The 22,450-nt window shown below is 44.5% G+C and overlaps 1 protein-coding gene across 5 annotated transcripts in view; it reads right to left on the bottom strand.

Annotated features, from left to right (window-relative positions):
- The window catches only part of NCOA1 (nuclear receptor coactivator 1), a 401,716-nt gene that overhangs the window by 50,707 nt on the left and 328,559 nt on the right, over positions 1 to 22,450 (bottom strand). For all 5 annotated transcript variants that reach the window (XM_089528750.1, XM_089528749.1, XM_089528753.1 and 2 more), the window contains 4 exons: positions 21,348 to 21,443; positions 20,489 to 20,629; positions 13,494 to 13,641; positions 8,435 to 9,785 (listed from right to left, as the gene is read on the bottom strand). In XM_089528750.1, the coding sequence (XP_089384876.1) occupies positions 8,435 to 9,785; positions 13,494 to 13,641; positions 20,489 to 20,629; positions 21,348 to 21,443 (1,736 nt within the window). The remainder of the gene's footprint in view (positions 1 to 8,434; positions 9,786 to 13,493; positions 13,642 to 20,488; positions 20,630 to 21,347; positions 21,444 to 22,450) is intronic.

The raw sequence follows: 22,450 nt of genomic DNA, 5'->3' as shown, positions 1-22,450 counted from the left end.
TTATTATTATTATTAATGCTTTATTTATAGAGCACTGTAAATTTATATATTTATAAGAATGATGTGTGGGTGGGTAGGTTTGTCTGTCTGTCTATGTTGGTTTACTTTATGTGTTTGCGTGTGCATATATAAAAATAAGGAAAAACAGAATAGCAACTAGGAAGTACAGTGGGCCCTTGGCATGCGATGGGGTTTGCTTCCAGGGCTCTCTGTGGACATTAAAATCCATGGATGCTCAAGTCCCATTAAATACAATGGATAATAAAATGTTATCCCTTATATAAAATGGCAAAATCAAAGCTTGCTTTTCAGAATTTATATATTTTGGAATCTTTTCAAACTTTGGATGTTTGAATCCATAGATCTGTGGATAAGGAGGGCTGACCGTATAGTGCAAGTCTACTTTGTCCATTCAACCCCTTGTTGCTTACTAGTCAATGATAGTAGCAACAGCTCTCCAGGGCAGTGTCAGGCTAGACAAGATCAAAACTGTTATTAAAACTACTGCTAAAAGAGCTGGAAAAACCGAAAGGGTCTTCACCTGGCACCAAAGGTAGTCAGACTGGTGTCAGGTAAATACACCTGTTTTCATTGTTTTTGCTGCTTTTTGGTTTTATCATGACTGTGTGCTTGTGGTGTTACTGGGTTTTTGGAAATTATAGTGGAATAATTAAATAAGTATAAAGATGAGGGGGGTGTTCAGGTAACATTTAAAGAAACAATTTAGTAATAACTATAATTGCTAGAATGATTCAGTAATAACAAACAAATTATTATTTGTTTATTGGAGAGTGTCTCAGATCCCAGTAGCTCTTGAAAACAGCAATGAAAAAGAAAGCAGAGAGCGAGAAAAGACGAAAACCAGGACAGTCTACAAAAACAATGAGCTAATGAAAAGGATTTATAGTCTCAGCCATAAAGATAACCAACGGCTGGTAGACAGGGCTGCTGGAATGAAAAGCGGGAGAGGGAATTTCAGCAGCTGTTCTTCCCCGGTTGCATAAGAAACCACACTTGCTGAAATTTCCTTTTTTACCCAACCTTTATAAGGCTAGGAGCCCTCTCTAGCTTTCATTCTGGAAACCTTATCTGAGATATAGGTTGAGTCTCCCTCATTTGAAATGCTTTGGGGGTGCAAGTGTTTTGGATTTCAGAGTTTTTTTGGATTTTTGGAATATTTGCATAGACTTAATAAGATATCTTGAAGATGGGACCTAAGTCTAAACACAAAATCCATTTATGTTTCATAGACACCTGATGCATGTGGCCTGAAGATAATGTTATACATAATATTCTGAATAATTTTGCACATGAAACAAAGTTTCTGTACACTGAACAATCAGAAAGGAAAGGGGTCACTATTTTAGATTTGTGGCCCTCCAGCTGTTGGACTGCAATACCCAATGTTCCTTACCATCAAACATGTGTTTGAAGGTGTTTTGTTTTACAATTTACTGTTTATTATCATTTTAAGATGTTCTAATTATTTGTTTTGTTTTTAGACTGTATGCCATAGGCAGGCTTTTAATTGTATTTGACTGTCATTATGCAAAGCGCTGTGTATATTTACAGCGCTGTATAAATAAACTTTAATAATAATAATAATAATAATAATAATAATAGCCACCCATGAAAAAGGTTTTGGATTTTGAATTATTTTGGATTTTGGAATGCCGGATAAGGGAGAATCAATTTGTGTTCCTGCATGGCAAGGGGTTGGACTGGATGGCCCTTGCGGTCTCTTCCAGCTCTATGATTTTTCTGGCCCACGCAGCTCAAAGTGACACAGCACAGGACATTTCCTATGAAGCCATGGTGTCCCAAATGTCCCTCTGTACTCGAGGTTTAGTGCTGCAGTGGAAAAGCCAGTATGTTTGTGTGCCCACAAATGTTTGACTGCCATCACCCACCGGCTCACTCAGTTCGACTGTGTTCCTTTGGGGAAGAAAGCAGAAAAAGCACACAAGGAGCAGCTGATGGGAGCTGGCAGAAGAAAAGAGCTTTTGTAGATAGACAGCAAAGGTCTACATCCCATTCCCAGTCCTAACCAGAGTAGCCCTAGGGCATCCTTGAGAAAAAGGTGCCTCGAGACTTGTACAAGTTCCACTGATTCAAATGGTCTCCTCTAGCAGGGGCTCAGAACTGGATTCAGGCCAAAGAAGGCTCAAGTCTTCACAATGGATGGTGAGAATCCCCTGATAAATTGGCCCCTGAATTGTTTAAGAGGCTTTATAACCATCCCATCTCTCTCTCTCTCTCTCTCTCTCTGTGTGTGTGTGTGTGTGTGTAAGCTTTTAAAGAAGCTTTGATGTTCTGGGCATTATTACTGTTGTATCTGACTTGTCTGTTGCAGGAATGTACAGCTTTTTTTTACTCTTGAGGGCCACAACTCATGTCAGTGAATGATGGTGGGTGGGAAAGATCATGTAATGCACAGAGAGACAGGCACACACACATTCATGTGTAGTTGGACAGCTTGTACACACATGTCCATGCAGTGATAGGGAAGGCTAAAGCTCCCCATTCTGCTCAGGGAGAGCTAGGGATGGCATCAGGATGGTGGAGGTAAGGGCCGCTCCCATAGTTCAGCAACATTTTTCATTGCTACTCCTGGTGGAAAAATGGAAATCTGAGCAGCCCATGAAGGAGATCTGAAGATGGAATGGGTCCCTCGGAGGTGCATTTTGTGGCAACATAGGAGAGGACCTTCTCAGTGGCTGCTCCCGGTTTCTGGAACCTCCAGGAGAGGCTATATACCCACTATACTGTGTTTCTATTTTGTCAGGAACTACTGTAATTTGCAAGAGCTCTTCACAGAGAGCTGTTTTTACTGACTTTCACCTTTTAAATGGGTTTGTTTTTAAATGGCCTAAATTCTAACGCTAGTTTATTAAAATTTAACAGTACCTTTTGGGATGTGTTTACATATGTCTTTGTGTTTTAGCTGTACTCGTTTTAAGATCTCTTAAGCTGCCTTGAGTCCCAATTTGGAAGTGAGCAAGCAGCCTATAAGTAAATAAATGCCAACAAAAACCACTTTGAGGAGCACAGAGACAGCAACCAAGGGCTCTGGCATCCCTTGGCTGTTGCCTAAACTGGCAGCCAGGCAATTTATACACATACACATTAAATAAATAATTTTAATTCCCATGCAGATGGAAGCAGCAGCAGACCATCCTCCCGCCAGGGCAGAAGCGGACTCTCTAGCAGGTACCCTGAATGTCAATTACCCCCCCCCCCCGGTCTGTTTGACGGAAAGGATTAACAAGCTGTACCCATGTTGTCATCTCCCTTGGCTTTTGGGGAAGAAGGAGAGGGAAGAAAAGCAACAGCACCCTATTCTCCTATTCATAGCCCATGGTAATGAATATTTATATCCTGAAATCTCTCTTGCAGGGAACTGTCATTGCAGTTTAATAACTCTATTATGAGAGCTCACGGTATCTTAATGTTGGCTGATTCCCAGCCAACCAACAGAAGGCAGACAGAAAAATGATAGCAGATGGGGATTTAAAACCCACTCACACACATTTGGGCTGCTGGGTTCAGGGAATGCTAAAGACTGAGCAGCCTGTGGCCCCTCAAAACCTGAGAAGTTTTGCTGTTGGGAAGCTCGTGAAATGGGGCATCTTCCATGCCAATGGGATTTACGATCCAGCCAACACCACGGTTAAAGCCACTGGATACAAAGCTTCTCCTGGCTTATCAAAGGGCAGAATCCCGTTAGGAGCATATATGCACATAAACATGGTTTGAACAATGTCTTTGGACAGAGCACATGGTCATGGCTTGTAACTCTTTGTGCAATGCCCAAAACTATCCCACCCTACAACTGTCAAGGCCCAGGAGAGGCCTCTGCCACTGGTGCTTACAGAGGGAAGGAGAGAGAATGAGAGAATCACAAAGCTGGAAGGGACTACAAGGGCCATCCACTCCAACCCCTGCCATGCAGGAATACACCATCAAAGCACTTCTGGCAGATGGCCAGAGAGTGGAGAGGGAATTCAACTGATGGAGCTCTGCGAGGAAGTGATAGAAAGGTGTACTCTTGTCTGTGAGCATGTACTCTTGTCTATGAGCAAAAACATATATATGTTTTACACACACACACACACACACACACACACACACACACACACACACACTGTAAGCTGCCTTGGGTCCCAACTTGGGAGAAAGGCAGGATATAAATAAATAAATAAATCCCCACCCACCCCCCTCCTGGGATGAGCTAGGCAAATACAACAACATCTGAATGGCTTCCCTCCTCTTTCATTTTCCTTAAGCAGGTCATGTCCTGTTTAGGGCACTAGGATAGCCCCCTGTGCCTCATGACGGGGCAGACATGGATCTAGGCACATTGCAAACATATGTTGGCTAATGAAGCACACCAAATCATTTCAAAAGAAAATCAGCTCCACATCTGTGGCTTTGACTTTTGAAGCTTTGATTATTCATGGCTTTGGTTATTATGTTCACTCTGGGAATCTCCGAGTCCTCCAGTGTGACTCTGCCAGAGGATGGCCATAGAATTGCACTGGAGGACCTAGAGATTCCTAGAGAAAACACTTCTCTGGCCATTTATAGGCCCTCCAGCATGATTCTATGGTCGATTTCAGGTGGATGTTGACCACAGAGTTGCACTGGATGACCCAGAGATTTCTAGAGAGATGTTTTCTCAGGTTAAAAAAAAGTTGTTTTAATTTGTGGTTTATCCACTTTTATGGGGATCCTGAGCTTCTAACCCCAGTGATTGTGGAGGTCCCACTGTAGGTTATAACAAAACCTTAGATTGTATAGATTATGAAAAATCTATGGATCACTCTTAAAGAAGTGTGTGTACTGTAACATTTGATTATCCTAATGCATAACCTGTATTCAGGACAAGAGGCCACAGTTAAGAAAGAATATGGAGAAATAGAGTGGTTTTCAAATGGCAAGGGAGTCATGTATTTTATCATCCTATCAGTTAACTTGCATGTTGATCGTATCATATGCTAAACTGAATAAAGACTATGAGGAAGGAGATGTGAAAACTGGAGGGAGGACCAGCAACAGTTTCAGACACCATAGTAGTGTCACCATAGTACTAGAAGAAAATAGCAAAGATTTGGAATGATTACTGAAGAAAGTCAAGGAAAAAAGTGCAAAGCCAGGTTACAGTTGAACATTAAGAAAACAAAACTAATGATCACAGGTATATACTGTATATACTCATATATGGAATTTTTAGTCAAAAAATTGACCCCAAAACCCCGAGTTGACTTATCTGCGGGTCAATGTAAGTATCGTACTATAACGCTTAGCAAAAAAGGAACCATTCCCTGGTGAAAGGCAAGAATATAATTCGTCCTGGAAGCACTGATCTCCCTCTAATCTCTCATCCATCCAGCCTTTATTGTGACCACAGTCATAACTGCTGAAATTTTGTAAGTTCTTTGACATTGTTTTCCTTGGTTTCATCCTTGACATCCTTTGATACATAACCCTAAATTTTACCCTCGACTTATCCATGGGTCAAGCCAAAGTCCATAATTTTGGCCCAAAAACTTTCCCTCAATGTATAAATAAGATCAACTTATAATTGAGTATATACGGTACATAACTTTAAAGGAGACATTGGGATAGTCAGATTTTCCATATCTTGGCTCAGTCTTTAATCAAATGGGGACTACAGTCAAGAAATCAGAAGAAGATTAGGACTTGAAAGGGTGGCTATGAAGGAACTAGACATGATCCTAACGCATAAATATATATCATTGAATACCAAAGTCAAGTCTGTCCATACTACTGTATTTCCAATTTCTATGTATGCTTCTGAAAGCTGGACAGTAAAAAGAAAGCTGATAGCAAGAGAATCAACTCATCTGAAATGTTGTACTGGAAGAGAATTCTATGGATACCACGGACAGCTAAAAGCATAAATGAATGGGTCCTGGAGCCAATCAAGCTTGAACTCTCCCTAGAAACCAAGATGACTAATGTCATACTTTGGATGTACAGTGGGCCTTCTCTGTTCCAGATCCCCCTGCCTAAGGGAAAACCCACTTATGCTTGAGCCCCATAGGAAATAATGGGGCGTGTGCATGTGGCAGAGCGCACTGTATCATGAGAAGACATGACTCACTAGAAAAGACAATAATGCTTGGGGAAAAAAGAAGACTGCATTCTAGATGGATGGACTCAATGAAGGAAGCCATGGCTCTGAGTTTGTAGGACCTAAGCAGGGCTGTTGATGATAGGGTGCCTTGGAGGTCTCTCTTTCATAGGGTGTGCGTAAGGTGAACTGATAGCAGTTAACTACAACAATGTGTGTACATATGTAATGTGTGTTAAGTGATGTATCAGGAGGGAGTAAGAGTACTCATTGTTGGAGTGCCTGGTGATTTGAAGAATTTTTTTTAAAAGGCTAGGTGGATGTCAGTAAGTATATGAATTAGTTAGTAGTTAGGTCTGGGGAGAGAGAGACAGAGAGAGAGAGCACAAGTGTAGGTATTTGGCATATAAGAGACAGATGTGAGTTGGAATCACAGTTGTCCCTCCATTTTCACAGGGGATCCATTCTGGACCTCACCCCCTGAAAAAATGGTTAGTTACTGCCAGTCAGGATTTGGATGATTAAATAAGTATTCTTTGATGTCATGTTCAACTTCTGTTTCATAAATAATGTTTGTATTGTGCCTGAGAATGCTACATAAGGGATATTGGAAAGCTTGAGATCCGACACGAAGTGTCTGTGATGGCAGCAGTTAATCAAGGGTGTGTGTGCGTGTGTCTCCTTTCTAGGAATCTGATCCATGTCTTGAAATTTAGGGGTCATTCCCACTGCAGTTTGCTCCAAAGCAGGATTCAGGGCAAATGACCCTCGTTACCATTTGAAACAGCTTCCGATCCTCATTGGATCAATTCCAGGAGGAAAGAAGTGGGTGAACACAAATAACCCAGGGTTTCCTGACACTACTTTGGAAGTGGTTTTTTTTTTTTTTTTTTTTTTTGAGAAGAACAGATTCTGAAGCGTACCCAATAAGTGGGAATGCCAGATCAGAATCATTTTTTTTTGCAACAGATATAATTGAAAAATCAATATATTGCTATTGAGATGCTCTCGCCATCTTCCTCCTCCTCCTGGGTTCCCTGGACTTGTCTTGCTCCCTCTTCTGTAGTGCGGATGCAGCCCAAGCCAAGCTCCCATTGAAGGAAAAAGCCGCTGCTGCTTGCCCGGTGCTGGTGGGGCTTGTGGCGCTGCTGCCATACGGCTGCCGCTTGCCCGGTGTTCTGGCTGGGCTTGCAACACTGCTGCTGCGTCACTGCCCGGTGCTCTGGCCGGGCTTGTGGCGCTGTTGTCGCATCAGCCAGCACCAGGCAAGTGCAGCAGTGCCAGAAACCCTGCCAGCACCGGGCAAGTGGTGGTGGCAGGAAGGAAAGAGGGAAGGTAAGCAGGAAGGAAGGAAAAGAAGGGGGAGAGGGAAGGGAAGGAAGAGAGAAAGAGAGCTGCCTTCCCCAGCTCCATCTAATGGGAACGACAAGCGTTCTCAGCAAAAAAAGCGATTCCACAAAAGGTCCCTTTTCCTATTGAGAACGAGGGACCTTTTGGGAATTGCTTACAAAGCGGTGCAGAGCCAGATCGGGACATGGATTATACCCCAAGTGGGAATGACCCCTTAATTTTCAATGTTTTTTGGTGGGGTAGTATTCAGTCCCCCCCCCCACACACACACACTTCTCTCTATGTACAAATTTATTGTTCCTTGCAGTTTCCTTTGCTAAAGAACTTTTGAAACTCCAGCCTTTACTCTGCAGAAAATAGCTTCCACTGAGTAAACCGCTGTGCTGCTTCACTGGAACTGTAGATGGATTTTTAAAAAAAATAATAAGGAAGGTTGGCTTTGTAGATGACTGAGCAGACAATTTCCCAGCTCCAACTGCAAAGCCAGCCATTAAGTTGTCTGCTTCCTTCCTTCTTTCTCTGAAGTCTCTTTCCCACTTACAAGGGACTTCACTCTCAGTCACTCCCACTTTTCACAGAGGGAGATAAATTTAATTGCCAGAAAGAGACTTGCAGAAGGCACAGTTTTACAAACGACTGTCTGCACTAACAATGACATCTGCACTATTTAGCTCTTCTCCTGACAAAGGGCCAAGCTGTCTCTCGCTTGCAGCATTCTTCATGTGTTCAAAGAAACTTTTGTTGTATCTTTGCTGACTAGCAGAAATAATTTGCAGCTACTAAGCCAGGTTTTTTATACTCCTGCCTGTGTTGCCCTTGAACATATGATCACTTTACTCTTCAGTGCTAAGCAGCCTTTCCTGCCTCAGCCAAGCAGTACCACAAGTCAGCAGCAGCAACTGCCTGACCCTAACCCAGCATAGAAACACATATATGCGAGTGTATTTTTTCCCTTAGCAGGAAAGGACTCTTGAATGGAAAACCCACCTGTCCCTGTGGTTGCAGCTTCACTTCCTCCTGAACAGAGGGCTTAGTCAACGAGGCAGAAGCTACACTGCAAGGATCCAGTTGCTCCGGATTCTCTTTCACCTTTACATCATCCAGACTCAAGGGGGGGTTAGACACTATCTCTTTTTCATCCTTATCAAGCAGGTAGCGAAGGAGCTGATGGTCCTTTGACTCCTTCTTCTTCATAGCATCAGCCTCCATCCTCATGTCTGGGGTTCCTGGGGCCTGGTTCTGTGCAGCAATGGCTGCGGCATTTCCACCGGGCACGCTGTCTTTCTTGTCATGCTCCATGCCCAGGGAGCTAATGTCTGAGGGGCTGCCCTCCTGCAGGAGCCGATGCAAGATCTTGTGCCGCTCTGTGAGGGAGCTGTGAGAGGATGGGCATGCACTGCCCACAGGGTTCCCAGAGGATGGCGTACCAGAAGTGCCTGTGCAAGACAATGGCTCTTTGCAGCTGGTATCAGCGTCTGCCTGCCGTAACTGTTCCTGGGCTGTGGTAGCCAGGAGTTGGACTAGCTTTTGGCTGGTGGCCTGTAAGCACTTGCTGTCCCCCTCTGAAAGTCTGTCACCGCCATGCAACAAGCTAGAGTCCAAGGGCTTGCTGTCATTTGAGACGCTGTCAGAATGGGTCATGCTACACAGGATGGAGCTGATTTCTTTGCTGTCTTTTGGCTCCGTTTTCATGGGTGGCATGCTCATCCGGTTGGGCGAGTTCTGGTTGCTCAGCTGCCGCAAAACAGGCGAGGGGGTGGAGTAGCCCACTGGGGGACTGGGCCCTTCTGTCAGTCCCTGCATGGAGTTTAATGGGGTGCCTGGGTAAGGCCTGTTGCTGACAGTACTGCTGGCACCACAGCTGCCCACCATGCCCACGGGGGAGTGTGTGGTGGGCATGGTGGGAGAAAAAGGGTTGCTTGGCACTCTGGGCCGGTGGACCAGGCCTGGGCTGACCCGATGCCTGGGGGACATGAACTGTGGTGGGGTGACCCCCGGACTGTTCATTGGGGAGCTGCTGAGGTTTATGGCATGGTTGCTGTTCTGGGGACCAGCCTGTCCCTGGCTTAAGGCAACGTTTGCTCCCATCTGGCTCCCAGGTGAACATCCAAAGCTGGCTGGGCCGGTGGTGGCAGCAGCACTGCTATTGCCATGCAGGCCCATGCCTGGCGGGTGGCCCGGATTGGCTGGTAACATGTTTCCATTGTTGGCAGAAGGGTGTGGGGTAGGCAGAGGCATGCCTTGTCCTGGGGAAATGTTTGGGTTCAGCGAGGGACTCACCCGGGGAAGAGGCATTCCAGAGTTAGTGTTTTCTTGAGGTGACAACGGGCCATGTTCTCTGAATCAAGACAAATGAAAAAGAGAAAAACAAAATGAATGATGGAGAAAGAAAGAATTTCCCTCTTCAAAGTGCTGTTAAGAGATGATCCCCTTATAGCCAGTGCTTTCCCTGTGTGATGGACAGGTGGAGGCAGATGGAAGTGTTATTGTGAAAACATTACTTAGGAACCAGTACTCATCCACAAGGAATTTACACAGAAGGATCCATTTCTGCTCCTGCAACTGTCCTGGGGAAAAATCATAGGGCCAGCCCAATAGTCAGTTCCCATATAACATTCTTTCATGCTTAGAATATTGTGAAAGTAACTCCAAGAGGATTCTGGTAGAGGCAACATTAAGGAGGGAATCCTAAAAGCCAGAACAAATTTAGAGAGCAATTTGATATAACACTCAATTTCACAGAAAGCAGGCTAAAGCCAGAAAAGGACCCTGAGGCATCCAATATCAGGCTCAGTTTTGGGCCCAGAGTTTACCCTAGCAGGCTTCTCATCCAAATAAGTCACCCCATTCATAGGTTCAGTTCTGGTCTCACTCACAAAAAAACATAAAACAATAAGTCTTTATAGTTTAACCATCCTCCCCTCCAAATAATGGCAGGCAGCGCCCCCGCAAAGGATCACAGGGGTGGTACACCCCCACACAAAGGTTCATGAAGCAGCTCATTTCCAAGAATAAAAAATGGCTGGGTTAATCTGCTGCTTAAAACGAAATTCACACGGGAGAATGATCACTGTGTCAAAGCCAAGAAGGAGGTGTTGATGAGCAAACTTCTCCTGTCAAGCAAGAAAGAGTAGAGCAGTAATGCAAGGAAGACTGGGGGCATGAAGAAACAGGGTAGGGGTGAGGGTGGCCAAGAAGCCAAATAGCACCCTACAGTAGTGACCGGAACATTGCTACTCAAATGGTTCTCAACTTTTGTTCCTCTGAGTGTTTTGGACTTCAATTCCCAGAAACCCTAGCCAGCTTGACCAGTGGTGAGGGATTCTGGACGGTGAAGGCCAAAACATCCCAAAATGGGTACTCACTGCATGACTGAATTTAACCCGGCTGGAACTTTGGCATAATAAACCATAAGCAATGAGGATAGTGCTAGGTGAAGAATTTCTTCACCTTTCATGCTTTTTTTGCGGCTTGCTTTCATTCACAAATTTTTACGGAAAGAGTTAAAAGTGTGCCTTCCCTCCATTTTCCCATCACTGTTATCTTTCCAGAGAGGGCAAGTTGTAATTGCTGTACAATTGCCCCTCCTGACTGCTAGGGCTAAGAGACCTCTGCCAGGAAGCTCCCTTTAGATATACCCCTATGGCAGGGGGTGGGCAAGGGTATGTAGGTGCCAGTTCCCCTAGGATCCTCCCACAGCAAAACCAAATATCACAATTTTCCATTTCATGCTCTCTAAAAAGAGTGATAGGAATGGATATTACTTCTTGTTGTCATTTTGGGAGAGGCTGTAGAAGTAAATGGAGGTATTTCACACAGTATGTGGTTTGGGGTGCTTCAAAGGGGTATTTTGCAAATTTTCACACATTTGAGAAAGTTTTCTGTGGTTTGTAGGTAAATTTTTTTCCAAAAATTGCACTGAATTGATTTTTTTAAATGGAGGAGATTTAAATTACTATTATTATTATTATGTTTATATGTATATCCCGCCTTCCTCCCAGAATAGGGAGTCAAGGCAGCTAACAAATCTAAAACAGTCCACGTTAAAACACTATAAACATGCAAAATACATGTTTAAAAACCATTAAACAATTCAAACAATTAAAAACATTACATAAAGTTTAAAACTCTTTAAAACAAAAACAAAACATCATCCATGTCATGTAAAAGCCTGGAGGCATAGAAACGTCTTTACCTGCCGCCAGAAGGGCATCAGGGATGGAGCCATCCTGGCCTCCCTAAGGAGGGAGTTCCAGAGCTTGGGAGCAGCCACTGAAAAGGCCCTTTCTCTTGTCCAAGTGTTTCAGGGGCCACATAAGCCCCACAAGATGCACTATGCCCAACCAGAGAGTCTATGGTATGCCATAGACAAAAATGCCTCTATATAATTTGACAGCAGGCAGCATCAGGCTCTTCAAGTTCACAACTGGTCCTTTTTAATTCTTGATAATCAGGAAGCCAAATGTATGATCATCTCCCCTGTGATTTTTCCAAGAACTTTGAAAGGAAGGTCCACTGCAGGGTCATATTTGAGACCTAGCTTTCCTAGTGGTTTAAAGATTTCTCTTGTCCCTGCAGGGATGGAAAGTCACCTTCAAAGCCTACAAATGGGCCTTTGCCTCCTTGGTGCTATTTCTGTCTCAGGACCGACACAGAAACTGGAAATTATCTGAGAGGATTGGTTTCCCAGGATGCCTCCCCTGGTCCCCCATCTCCTCCCTTTAAAAAAATAAACCATAAAAACCTGAGAGGTCAGGAAAGTTATTTTTTTTAAATGACAACTCCCAGTAGAGCCAGTAGTCCTGCTGGTTGGAAGATGCTGGGAGCTATAGTTCTCAAGTTCTGAAAAAAATTCACAGAGCCTGCTGACCAGGAAGAAAAATGTGTGGAACCAAACGCATGAGAAGCTGCGCTCCCTGATTCAACATGCTTTCAAGTCCGAAACAACTCCTGGCCTGTCTTCACCCTGCATTCTGTATTTTCTGTCACATTTAAGGTGTTGCAGGAGGGAAAAGGCACTGCCTCAACCATGCTCTCTCCCTTTCCTTTGTGACCTTTGGCAAACAGGTTTCCACAAAACACCGAAAGGAAATAAAAAAGAAGTTTGGTGATTTATGCATGATTTATATTTGGGGGGGATGAAAGGAAAATATAAGATGCATCTGCACTGCAGAAATAATGCCGTTTGACACTGCTTTAACTGCTATGACTCAATGCTATGGAATCCTGGGATTTGTAGTCTTGTGAGACATTTAGCCTTCTCTGTCAGAGACCTCTGGTGCAACAATAACTACAAATCCTAGGATTCCATAGCATTGAGCTGTGGCAGTTAAAACAGTGTGAATCTACATTATTTCTGCAGTGCAAGTCCAGCCAATGAAGCCAAAGTTATACAACACACAACACACACACACACACACACACACACACAGAGAGAGAGAGAGAGAGAGAGAGAGAGAGAGAGAGAGAGAGAGAGGTTCTGGATTTATTCAGGATTACATAATAGGGAATAACAGGGAATTTGGTTTCTTCACATGGATTTAGCTTTTTCTCTCAGGGGCTTTGTGGCCAAAGGGTCAGATTTAAAAAAACCTAACCCCAAATGGAAAACTGAATGTCAGTAGTGGAACTTGCCTAAAAACTTCCCACTGTGACCCTAAATGCAAGATATAATGGATTTCTTTTTCTGAATTAATCCACCCATACCAAAGGCCCTTCCAGCGTCAACTTGCTTTCATAGAACATCAAGCTCCCTGCCATGCTTTCCCGCATATTTCAGCCCTGTGTGAAATGCATAATTCCCTATCAAGGAATGATCTCCATGGAGGAAAGGGGCCCCAGAAGAACCCGCAAGTGTGACAGTCCTTTACTAATACATAGAGCACCACATGGACATGTCTCCCATGCATGGCATCTAGCAGGGCTACATTGGCCAATTAGTCAAGTCCCTTCCTTGCCAAGAGTCCTAGAGTCTAAGACAGGCAATTGGGAGGAGAAGCAATGGGAGAGAGTAGCAATCAACTGAATGGGGTGTCCCAAGGCTCACCTCTCAATGATGTGAATGCCCATGATGAAAGGTTGCATCTCCGGACTCTGTGGGTAGCAGAGTTTGCACTTGGTATGAGCGCTCAGTACAGTCCCATCGCTCAATGTGAATCGGTAGGATGGGCTGAAGGCTGTGCCCCGAGTCATCACTGGAAAGAAAGAAGAGACAGTGGAGTGGGGGAGAGGAGAGGATGGTTAAACAGGCTATGATGTTTTGGCTTCCACAGGTTGAGTTTCCCTTGTCCAAAATATTCAAAAAACCAAAACTTCTTTCATCAATAGCTGGGATAGTGACACCTTTGCTTTTTGTAGCCAAACTTTGCTTCATGTACAAAATTATTTAATTTTGCATATAAAGTTATCTTCAGGCTATGTGCATAAATGTATATGAAACGTATATGCATTGTGCGTTTAGACTTGGGTCCCATTTCTAAGATATCACATTATGTCCACATATGTAAATTACAGGTATTCCAAAATCCAAAAAAGTGCAAAATCCAAAGCCCTCTGGTCCCAAACCTTCCAGATAAGGAAGACTTAACCTGTATTAGCGGGAACAGCAGGCTAGTACTTTGTAGTAATTTGATGTGTGCCTCCTTGGGTCCACAAGAAGAAATGTGGGATACCCATTAATTAATTAATTATAAATACAAATATTAAGGATGTCAATAGAGCAGTGGTGGGACTCATGCAGCCTTCTAGGTGTCCTCCAGAGTAAACAGCCAGCACTTTCTCTGTCCCACCACCTTCATCCACTTGTTTGGGGACAACATGGGAGAGAGCCTTCTCAATGGCTGCGCCTAGGCTATTGATCTCCCTGCCAATTTGAGAAGTTCTCATTAATTTGCTGTGTTATGAGGTTGTTTATATGTAGTTGTATATTTGTATGTCAACGAGTATTGGTTTTTGTCTTTTGTCCTTTGTCTTTTGGGTTTGTGCTTGCATTTGTAATATAAACCATGGAGTTTATCACATGGGGGTTTTCCCATGCAGAAATGAGATTTAAAACAGTGAAATCCCACAAAAGCGGGATCATTTTCACATTATGTTGCGTATTAACACATAGAGAAAGTGAAAAAAATCACGCAAAAGCGGGATCGTTTTCACACGACATCATGGGCACTGAACATTAACACAAAAATAAACTGCACAGAAAGTGGACAAAATCGGTTGCTTTTTACGTTTGGGAATTCTCCCAAAAGTAAAGAATGGCCGATTTTGTCCACTTTCTTTGCAGTTTATTTTTGTGTTAATGCTCAGTGGCACTCATGAGTGTGAAAATGATCCCTTTTTGTGGGACTTTTTCCTGGATTTAAATCCCGTTTTTGCACGGGATTTAGGTACATAGCCTCCCATGTGATAAACTCCTATGTGTAAAACTAGTTTAAAAATTTACACACAAAAAAATACTGAGAAAAATATACAGAATTGGTTACTGAGACTGAAATGGGGGTTCTTAAGCTTGTCCAAGTGAATACGCAGCTGAGCCATCACTGGGACCAACATATTAACCCCTTTCCAGTGGAGTGTACCAGTATCTAAATAGCACTTTCTTCTCCCAGGACACAAAGATAGGTGGAGAAAGGGCATGTGCAACTTTAGGGGGTAAATCTCAGGAGGGACCATCAACTTGCACAAGCCCCAAGGAATTCACCAACATAACAAAGTTCCCTAACTATTCTACAGACTGTTTGAAAAATGGTTCCTCCCTATATGAACCTACCCAGGTTCCAAGATCTTCTCTTTGTCCCATTACCATTACAGGCATGCATGGGAAATACATGGGAGAGAGGCTTCTTGGTGGCTGCTCCCAAGTTGTGAAAGTCTCTTCTTCATGGGCTCAGTTGGCCTCATCCCACTTGACTTTCCAATGAGAAGTTAAGACTTTTATTTAAGGAGGTATTTGATGTTTAATATGTGTGGCATATGGAGCTTTTAACTGGGAGGGTGGATGGATGGCCATGTTTCTTTATTATTTGTTTTATGCGTGTTTTAAAATTGCTTTTAACTTGCATTAACTTGTTTTTTAACAAATATATGTCTGGTGTAACTGTGCCACAAACCCTGTCGCTGCTCCTGTGCAATGCCAGGTCCATTAACAACAAGACCCACATCATCCAGGACCTCCTGGAGGACTCTAAGTGCGACCTGGCTTGCATTACCGAGACCTGGCTGGGGCCTGAAGGGGATGCTGTGTGGGCTCAGGCCCTGCCTGCCGGGTACTCGGTGAAGGACCAGCGCAGGTTAGGTGGGCGGGGGGGGGGAGTCGCCTTGGTACATAGGAACACCGTGTCCCTCACCAGGAACCACCTCCGACAGACCACCTATATCGAGTGTATTTACCTGACCCTAAAGGCTAGGGACAGTCTAGGGATTCTGTTAGTGTATCGGCCACCCCGTGCATTAGCGGACTCCCTTAACGAGCTGACACAGCTGGTTGCTGAGCTGATGTTGGAGACGCCCAGGCTTCTTGTCCTGGGTGACTACAACATCTCCCTCACGGCCAGCTTTGTTCCATCTGGTGCGGCTCGGGGATTCATGGAGACCATGGCGGCCATGGGCCTGTCCCAGCTGATACAGGGTCCTACGCATTGTGCGGGTAATACTCTCGATTTGGTCTTCTGTTCGGAGGCGGAAAATCCGTGGGTGGAAATAGTTAATATTTCCCCCTTGTCATGGACGGATCATTTCCTGGTAGAGGTGAAAATCAAGGCCTCTACCCAGATCCCCCCCGGGGGTGGTGGACCTATTCGGATGGTCCACCCTCGAAGGCTGATGGAACCTGGGAGATTCCAAGAAGCCTTAGAGGGGCTCACGGTTGGAAATGATGGCGACTCTGTTGATGCCCTTACCGGTATCTGGAATACCGGTCTTTCGGGGGCTATACACAGAATCGCTCCCAAGCGCCCTCTCAGGCCCGCTTCCAAACGTAAGCCCTGGTATACGGAAGATCTCCGGGCCAGGAAGCGGGTTCTGCGACGGCTAGAGTACCGTTGGCGGAAACACCTCTGCTTCGACGACAAGACTCTCCTAGACCGACTATTAAAGGACTACGGAGAGGCAATACGAGCAACAAAGAATTCGTTCTATGGTGCTCGTATTGCGTCCGCGGAGTCGCGTCCGGCAGAGTTGTTCAGGGTGGTCAGGGAGCTAACTCAGCTCCCTCCCACCCTGAACCAGATCCTTGAACCTTCTAAGGCCTGCTGTGACTTGTTTAACGACTTTTTCGTGGATAAAACTTCTCGTATAAGCGAAGGTCTGAACGCCGACGTTTTGGCAGAACCTAGGGTAGAAGTGTCCAGAGCCTCTGTGGACTATCTTATACTGGATCAGTTTGAGTTGGTGAGTACCGAGGATGTGGACAAGATCCTCGGAAGTGTTCGGAAGACGACCTGCTCCCTCGATCCCTGTCCCTCATGGTTGGCGGCCCAGGGGGGACCGGCGGTAACGTCTTTGCTACGCCGGATAATTAATACATCTCTCAGGGATGGGCAATTTCCATCGGATCTTAAATTGGCCATAGTAAGACCGATCCTAAAAAAGCCCTCCCTCGACCCCCTGGTTCATAATAATTATCGGCCTGTTTCGCTGCTACCATTTTTGGGAAAGGTGATCGAGAGGGCGGTTGCGATCCAGCTTCAGGCGATCTTGGATGAAACGGATTATCTGGACCCATTTCAAACTGGCTTCCGGGCGGGTCACGGGGTTGAGACGGCCATGGTCGCCTTGGTCGATGATCTCCGTCTGAGCATTGACGGGGGAAGCGTGTCCCTGTTGGTGCTCTTGGACATCTCAGCGGCTTTCGATACCATAGACCATGGTATCCTTCTGGGGCGCCTGGCTGAGGTGGGAATCGGGGGCACTGCGCTCCAGTGGTTCCGCTCCTACCTCTCTGGGAGGTCCCAGATGGTGCAGCTGGGAGACGTGTGCTCCAGCGAGCGGGCCCTTAAAACCGGGGTCCCTCAAGGAGCCATTCTGTCTCCCATGCTATTTAACATTTACATGAAACCGCTGGGAGAGATCATCCGGAGACATGGGGCGCGGGGTTATCAGTATGCTGATGACACCCAAATTATTTTCTCTATATCTCCGACTGATGCAGTGACCAGGGATGGCGTCTCTCCTCTCGTGGCCTGTCTAGAGTCAGTAATGGGCTGGATGAGGGAAAACCGACTCAAACTTAATCCAGAGAAAACGGAGGTACTGGTGATAGGTTCCCCTGGTCCAGGAATGGTGGTGGTTCCACCTGTCCTGAACGGGGTCACGCTCCCCGTGAAGGACTCCGTGCGCAGTCTGGGGGTGCTTCTTGACTCGTCCCTTCACCTGACTGCTCAGGTGAATGCGACGGTCAGGAGTACCTGTTATCAGCTTCGGCTGATTCGCCAGCTGCGCCCATACCTGGCCCAGAGGGACCTTGAAACCATCGTACATGCTCTGGTAACTTCGAGATTGGATTTCTGCAATGTACTCTACATGGGGCAACCCTTATACCAAACTCGGAAGCTGCAAATGGTGCAGAACATGGCAGCGCGGCTGGTCACTGGTGTCCCCAGGACCAGCCATATAACACCTGTGCTTAAAGATCTCCATTGGCTGCCCATCCGCTTCCGAGCTCAATATAAGGCGTTGGTTATTACCTATAAAGCCCTAAATGGCTTGGGCCCAGGTTTTCTGAAGGACCGCCTCTCCCCGTACATTCCGCCTCGCACCCTCAGAACATCTGGGCAGCAACTCCTGAAGGTGCCTGGGGCCAGGTTGGCTGTTACTGCCAGAAGATCCTTTTCCACAGCTGCCCCAGCCCTTTGGAATACGCTGCCCATGGAGCTCCGCTCATCTACCACCCTGGCCCAATTCAGGAAGGGTCTTAAAACCTTCCTATTTAATCAGGCATTCCCCGACTAAATATCCTACGGGCCTCCCTCCTCTCTCGTGGCCGAGAGGTTGGGCTAAGGGGCTTTTTATTGTTTTTAAGGATTGTTATTATGTTTATGGTCTTGGCTGTTTTTAACTTTGTATGATGTTTGCACTTTGCTGCTCTTGTAAGCCGCCCTGATCGTTTGGAAGGGCGGGGTATAAATAAAAATTTTATTTATTATTATTATTATTTTAACGTATAACTAAAGAGCTTTCTTTTGTACTAAGAGCTTTTCAGTTACAGTCGGCCCTTCTTATACACGGATTTTTTATACACGGGTTTAAGCATACACGGTTTGAAAATGTTCCAAAAAAGTATAAATTTACCTTGATGTTCCATTTTTTATTAGGGACACCATTTTGCTATGTCATTATACTTAATGGGACTTGAGCATACACGGATTTTGTTATACATGGGGGATCTTGGAACCAAACCCCAGCATATAACAAGGATCCACTGTATTGCGTTTTTAAAAGGTTGTATGCTGCCTTTCAAATCAAATACATAATAAAATAAAAGAAATAATAAATGTTTTAAAAATTGTAAAAAAAATGAAGTCTCTAAATAAAGTCTCAGCAAAGTGGAGCTGTAGCTATGCTGATCGACTTTACAGAAATGTTGCAATGAATTACCAAGATATGTATACTTGTACTCGTTTTGTTAAATATAAATCCAACTTTTTCACTCCAAACAAAATGGAAGGCTATGGGAACTCTGCCCCAGTGAAATCATCCATGAAGGAGTGGAGACAATTTATTCAGGATAAGCTTGTTCACTGGCCATGAGATCTAAAGTTGTCTTCTTGTTCACTGTTTGGAGTCTTCCTGCATACATAGAGAATTATCTGTGGATACATTCTTTGGTGTGTATGTGAGGCACTTTGAACAAACACTGTATATATACTAAGTATGCACATTATTCATTACACCCTTATCCTATCCTTTCTAAAGGGAATTCAAAGTAGTGTACATGATCCCTGTGCCCCCATGTTATCCACAAAGTCAGGTTGAGATATTGCATATGGTTGGTTGAGGGTCACTAAAATGAGTTTCATGCTTGAATGGACAATCTGAACCCAGATCTCCCTGGAGTAAGCCCTACCAGCCCTCTGAAGAAATGGTGCCATCTTTAGAGACTCTGGAACACAGCTGGGGCAGAAGGATGTTCAATGGGAGTACTGTGTTTGTGGTGAATACATTTTTAAATCATTTTAAGTTAACCTTCCTATCGGAATGATTGTTTAACACTTTTTAAAACCTCTGTACTATATAGTGTACATGTATCATACAATGTTTTTGTACGTATTTTATTTATTTTTGTAACTTATGTTCATATTGTTAGTACCGTATATATTCGACTAAAAGTTGACCTCATGGATAAGTCGAGGACAAATTTGGGGGATGACATTATGGGTTTTAATATGACTCATGAATATGTCAAGGGTAAAACGTAGGGGCGTATAACAAAGGATCTAATGAATCAAGCAAATCAAAACGATGTCAAAAACGTACAAAATTCCAGCAGATATAGTTCTTTGTGCTCACTCTTAAGACTGGATGAATGAGAGAGTAAAGGGGATTGGTGCTTCTAGGACAGATTACACTCTTGTCTTTCACCAGGGGATGGTTCCCTCTTTTAAATAAGAGTTAGGATACAATACTTAAATTGACCCGTGGATAAGTCAACTCAGGTTTTTTTCCAGTCAATTCTCTGACCTAACTTTCTAGACTTATACATGAGTATATACAGTAACTCTTGGCTTGTCTACTTTCATTCTTACTTCCTGAAAGGGATGCAAGAAGCTCTATGGCTTGGCACACTGGCCCCAAGCTGGCAGGCAAGATCCTCCTGGGCCAGGTTGCCATGGCAGACCAGGGAGATCATGGCCCACTTGCTGGCATCCTATTGACTACGCAGGCAAACTCACCCTGCCAGCCAGTGGGGTCACTAGCATTACTCAGATGTTTCAGCCACTTCCTTTGGCAGCACTGTTTACCTCCTTCACTGGTTTTTGTATTTTGAGTCCGGAAAGCACTTATCCAGCAACAATGGAGTGCGTGCAAAAGAGAGAAGCTTTTTACCTTCCTGAAATAGCTGCTTGGCATAAGATGGCTCCCTGCCCTGAGGCTGGAAGAAAGCATAGATGCATTTCCTCACTAGATCCTCCCAGCCGGTTCGGCCTGCCGCTCTCAGTGAACTGGTGTCGATGGAGATGATTTTACCTGAACAGAGAGGAATGGAGGCAGAGCATGTAACTGGCAACTCAAAGGCAGAACAGCGAAGGAATTCATTTCCATAGCTCTTTGCTCTCTACAGACATACCCTAAACCTTCATTATTCCATTCTTCATTCTGATTATTCCTGAACTGCTATTTTTTTTTTTTTTTAAAAACCCATCTCTCTGAATGCTTGCTTTAAATGATGGAAAAGATCTTGGTGTAAAAATCCACTAATAGATAAAGCAAATCAGACTGTATGACTGAATGTGTAAATTAATATCCCAAAGCAGCCTTGTCCGTAACTGCTGCTTAGTTAATTTATATTATACTGTTGCTCCTATTAAATGTATCCTGTTGTCAACTATACAGCTCTTTCCACTCCTCTTAACTATCCTTTTTGGCCGTAATTCACACCCAGAGCATTTCTCTCTTTCTTTTCAAACCCTCAGCTCTAAAACCTCTTCTTTTGCGAAGTCTTTTCAATTAATTCCTCAGTCTACAGCCACAGGTGAAGAGCCTCAATGCCAAACCCTAAATGAATATGATTTGCTAAGCTTGCATCCATCCATCCCATGCTGTGGCTCCTTGGACATGAATGAGCTGCTCCCAAATAAAGCACCTCCAGGCCAGAATGGATGGCTGCCCTGCCAAAGCACCCTGCCATAGCTGATAGATGGCACACTTCTCCAGGCTCCTAGTTGTCTAGTTATCCTTCTGGTACCTGTGGTGTCTTGCTTGGTCATGAACGATTCTGATGTGGTGGGGGCTGTAGATCGAGGTAATCTCCGTGCAATGCATATCAGACAGGACTGCAAATCTGTTAGGAACAGAAAAAGAGGCCCAATGAAGGTGAGAATGAAGAGGCACTGGGACTGCTAGTGACCTGGATAAAACTGGTTACAGACCTGAGCCACACCTGGATGAAGACATTTTCCCTTGCCTTGTCAGTGTTCCCTCCAAAGACAAAGCTCTTCCTTTCTTGCCTCCCATTTGCATCAGAACACACACCCCTCAATAAAAAATATCTCCCACAGAGTGCATCTTAATTGAAAACTACAGTTCATTTTTTAAAATGTGGAATTCACTTTTCCTTATAAACATCCTGGAAAGTTGAAGACTTAAACCAGAAGTGGGCAAAGCATGCCCTCTCAAAGTTGTTTTTGTCTGGTCTCTAGACCCACCCAGTGTGAGTGGCATGAACTGTTCCCGGGATATGTTCCAGGCAAGAAATAGGGGCAAATGCAGCAACAGAGAAATGTAGCTGCTTGAGGAAGGAATGGCATGTTTTGTGTATCTGTGTGTATCTGTATATGTGTTCCATGCTGTTTTGGAGAATTACTTGTAAGGCCCTTTGGATCTGGCAGCTTTGTAAAATAAAAGACAGTAGTGAGAGCCAACAGCTATCAGTTCTGGGTGAAGGATGTGCTATAAACCTCACTGTAATTTATTTCTTCCAGTGCATAAGCTGCAATGGATTAATTCGGCTAATGCACTGGAACGAAATGGCCTCTATGGAGAAATGAGCCCAAAATGTTTTCCTGTAAAGACTCTCTGGCATTATATGTCTGAGTCAGAAGGAAGAGATTGATCAAGGTCCCAATCCTGAATTGAGGTCCTCTAGGCACATGCTTATAGCACCCACACAGGTATCTACCTACAACAAGCTAGGATCTTTATCAAGAGCTCCTCCTGGGGTCAATGGCAAATCAAAAGTTGTGAAATTCAGGGCAGACAATCCAACAGAAACAAGGTGGGGCTCTCAGCCAGCCATTTGGATTTTTGTCCTAATGGGATTTGAACACAAGCCTGAACCTCAGTTGGACT

Source organism: Sceloporus occidentalis, unplaced genomic scaffold (genome assembly GCF_023333645.1).
Source record: "Sceloporus occidentalis isolate IW3139 unplaced genomic scaffold, rSceOcc1.0.p SCAF_6, whole genome shotgun sequence".
Classification (NCBI taxonomy): Eukaryota; Metazoa; Chordata; class Lepidosauria; order Squamata; family Phrynosomatidae; genus Sceloporus; species Sceloporus occidentalis.
This window is presented reverse-complemented; position numbering and strand designations above follow the sequence as displayed.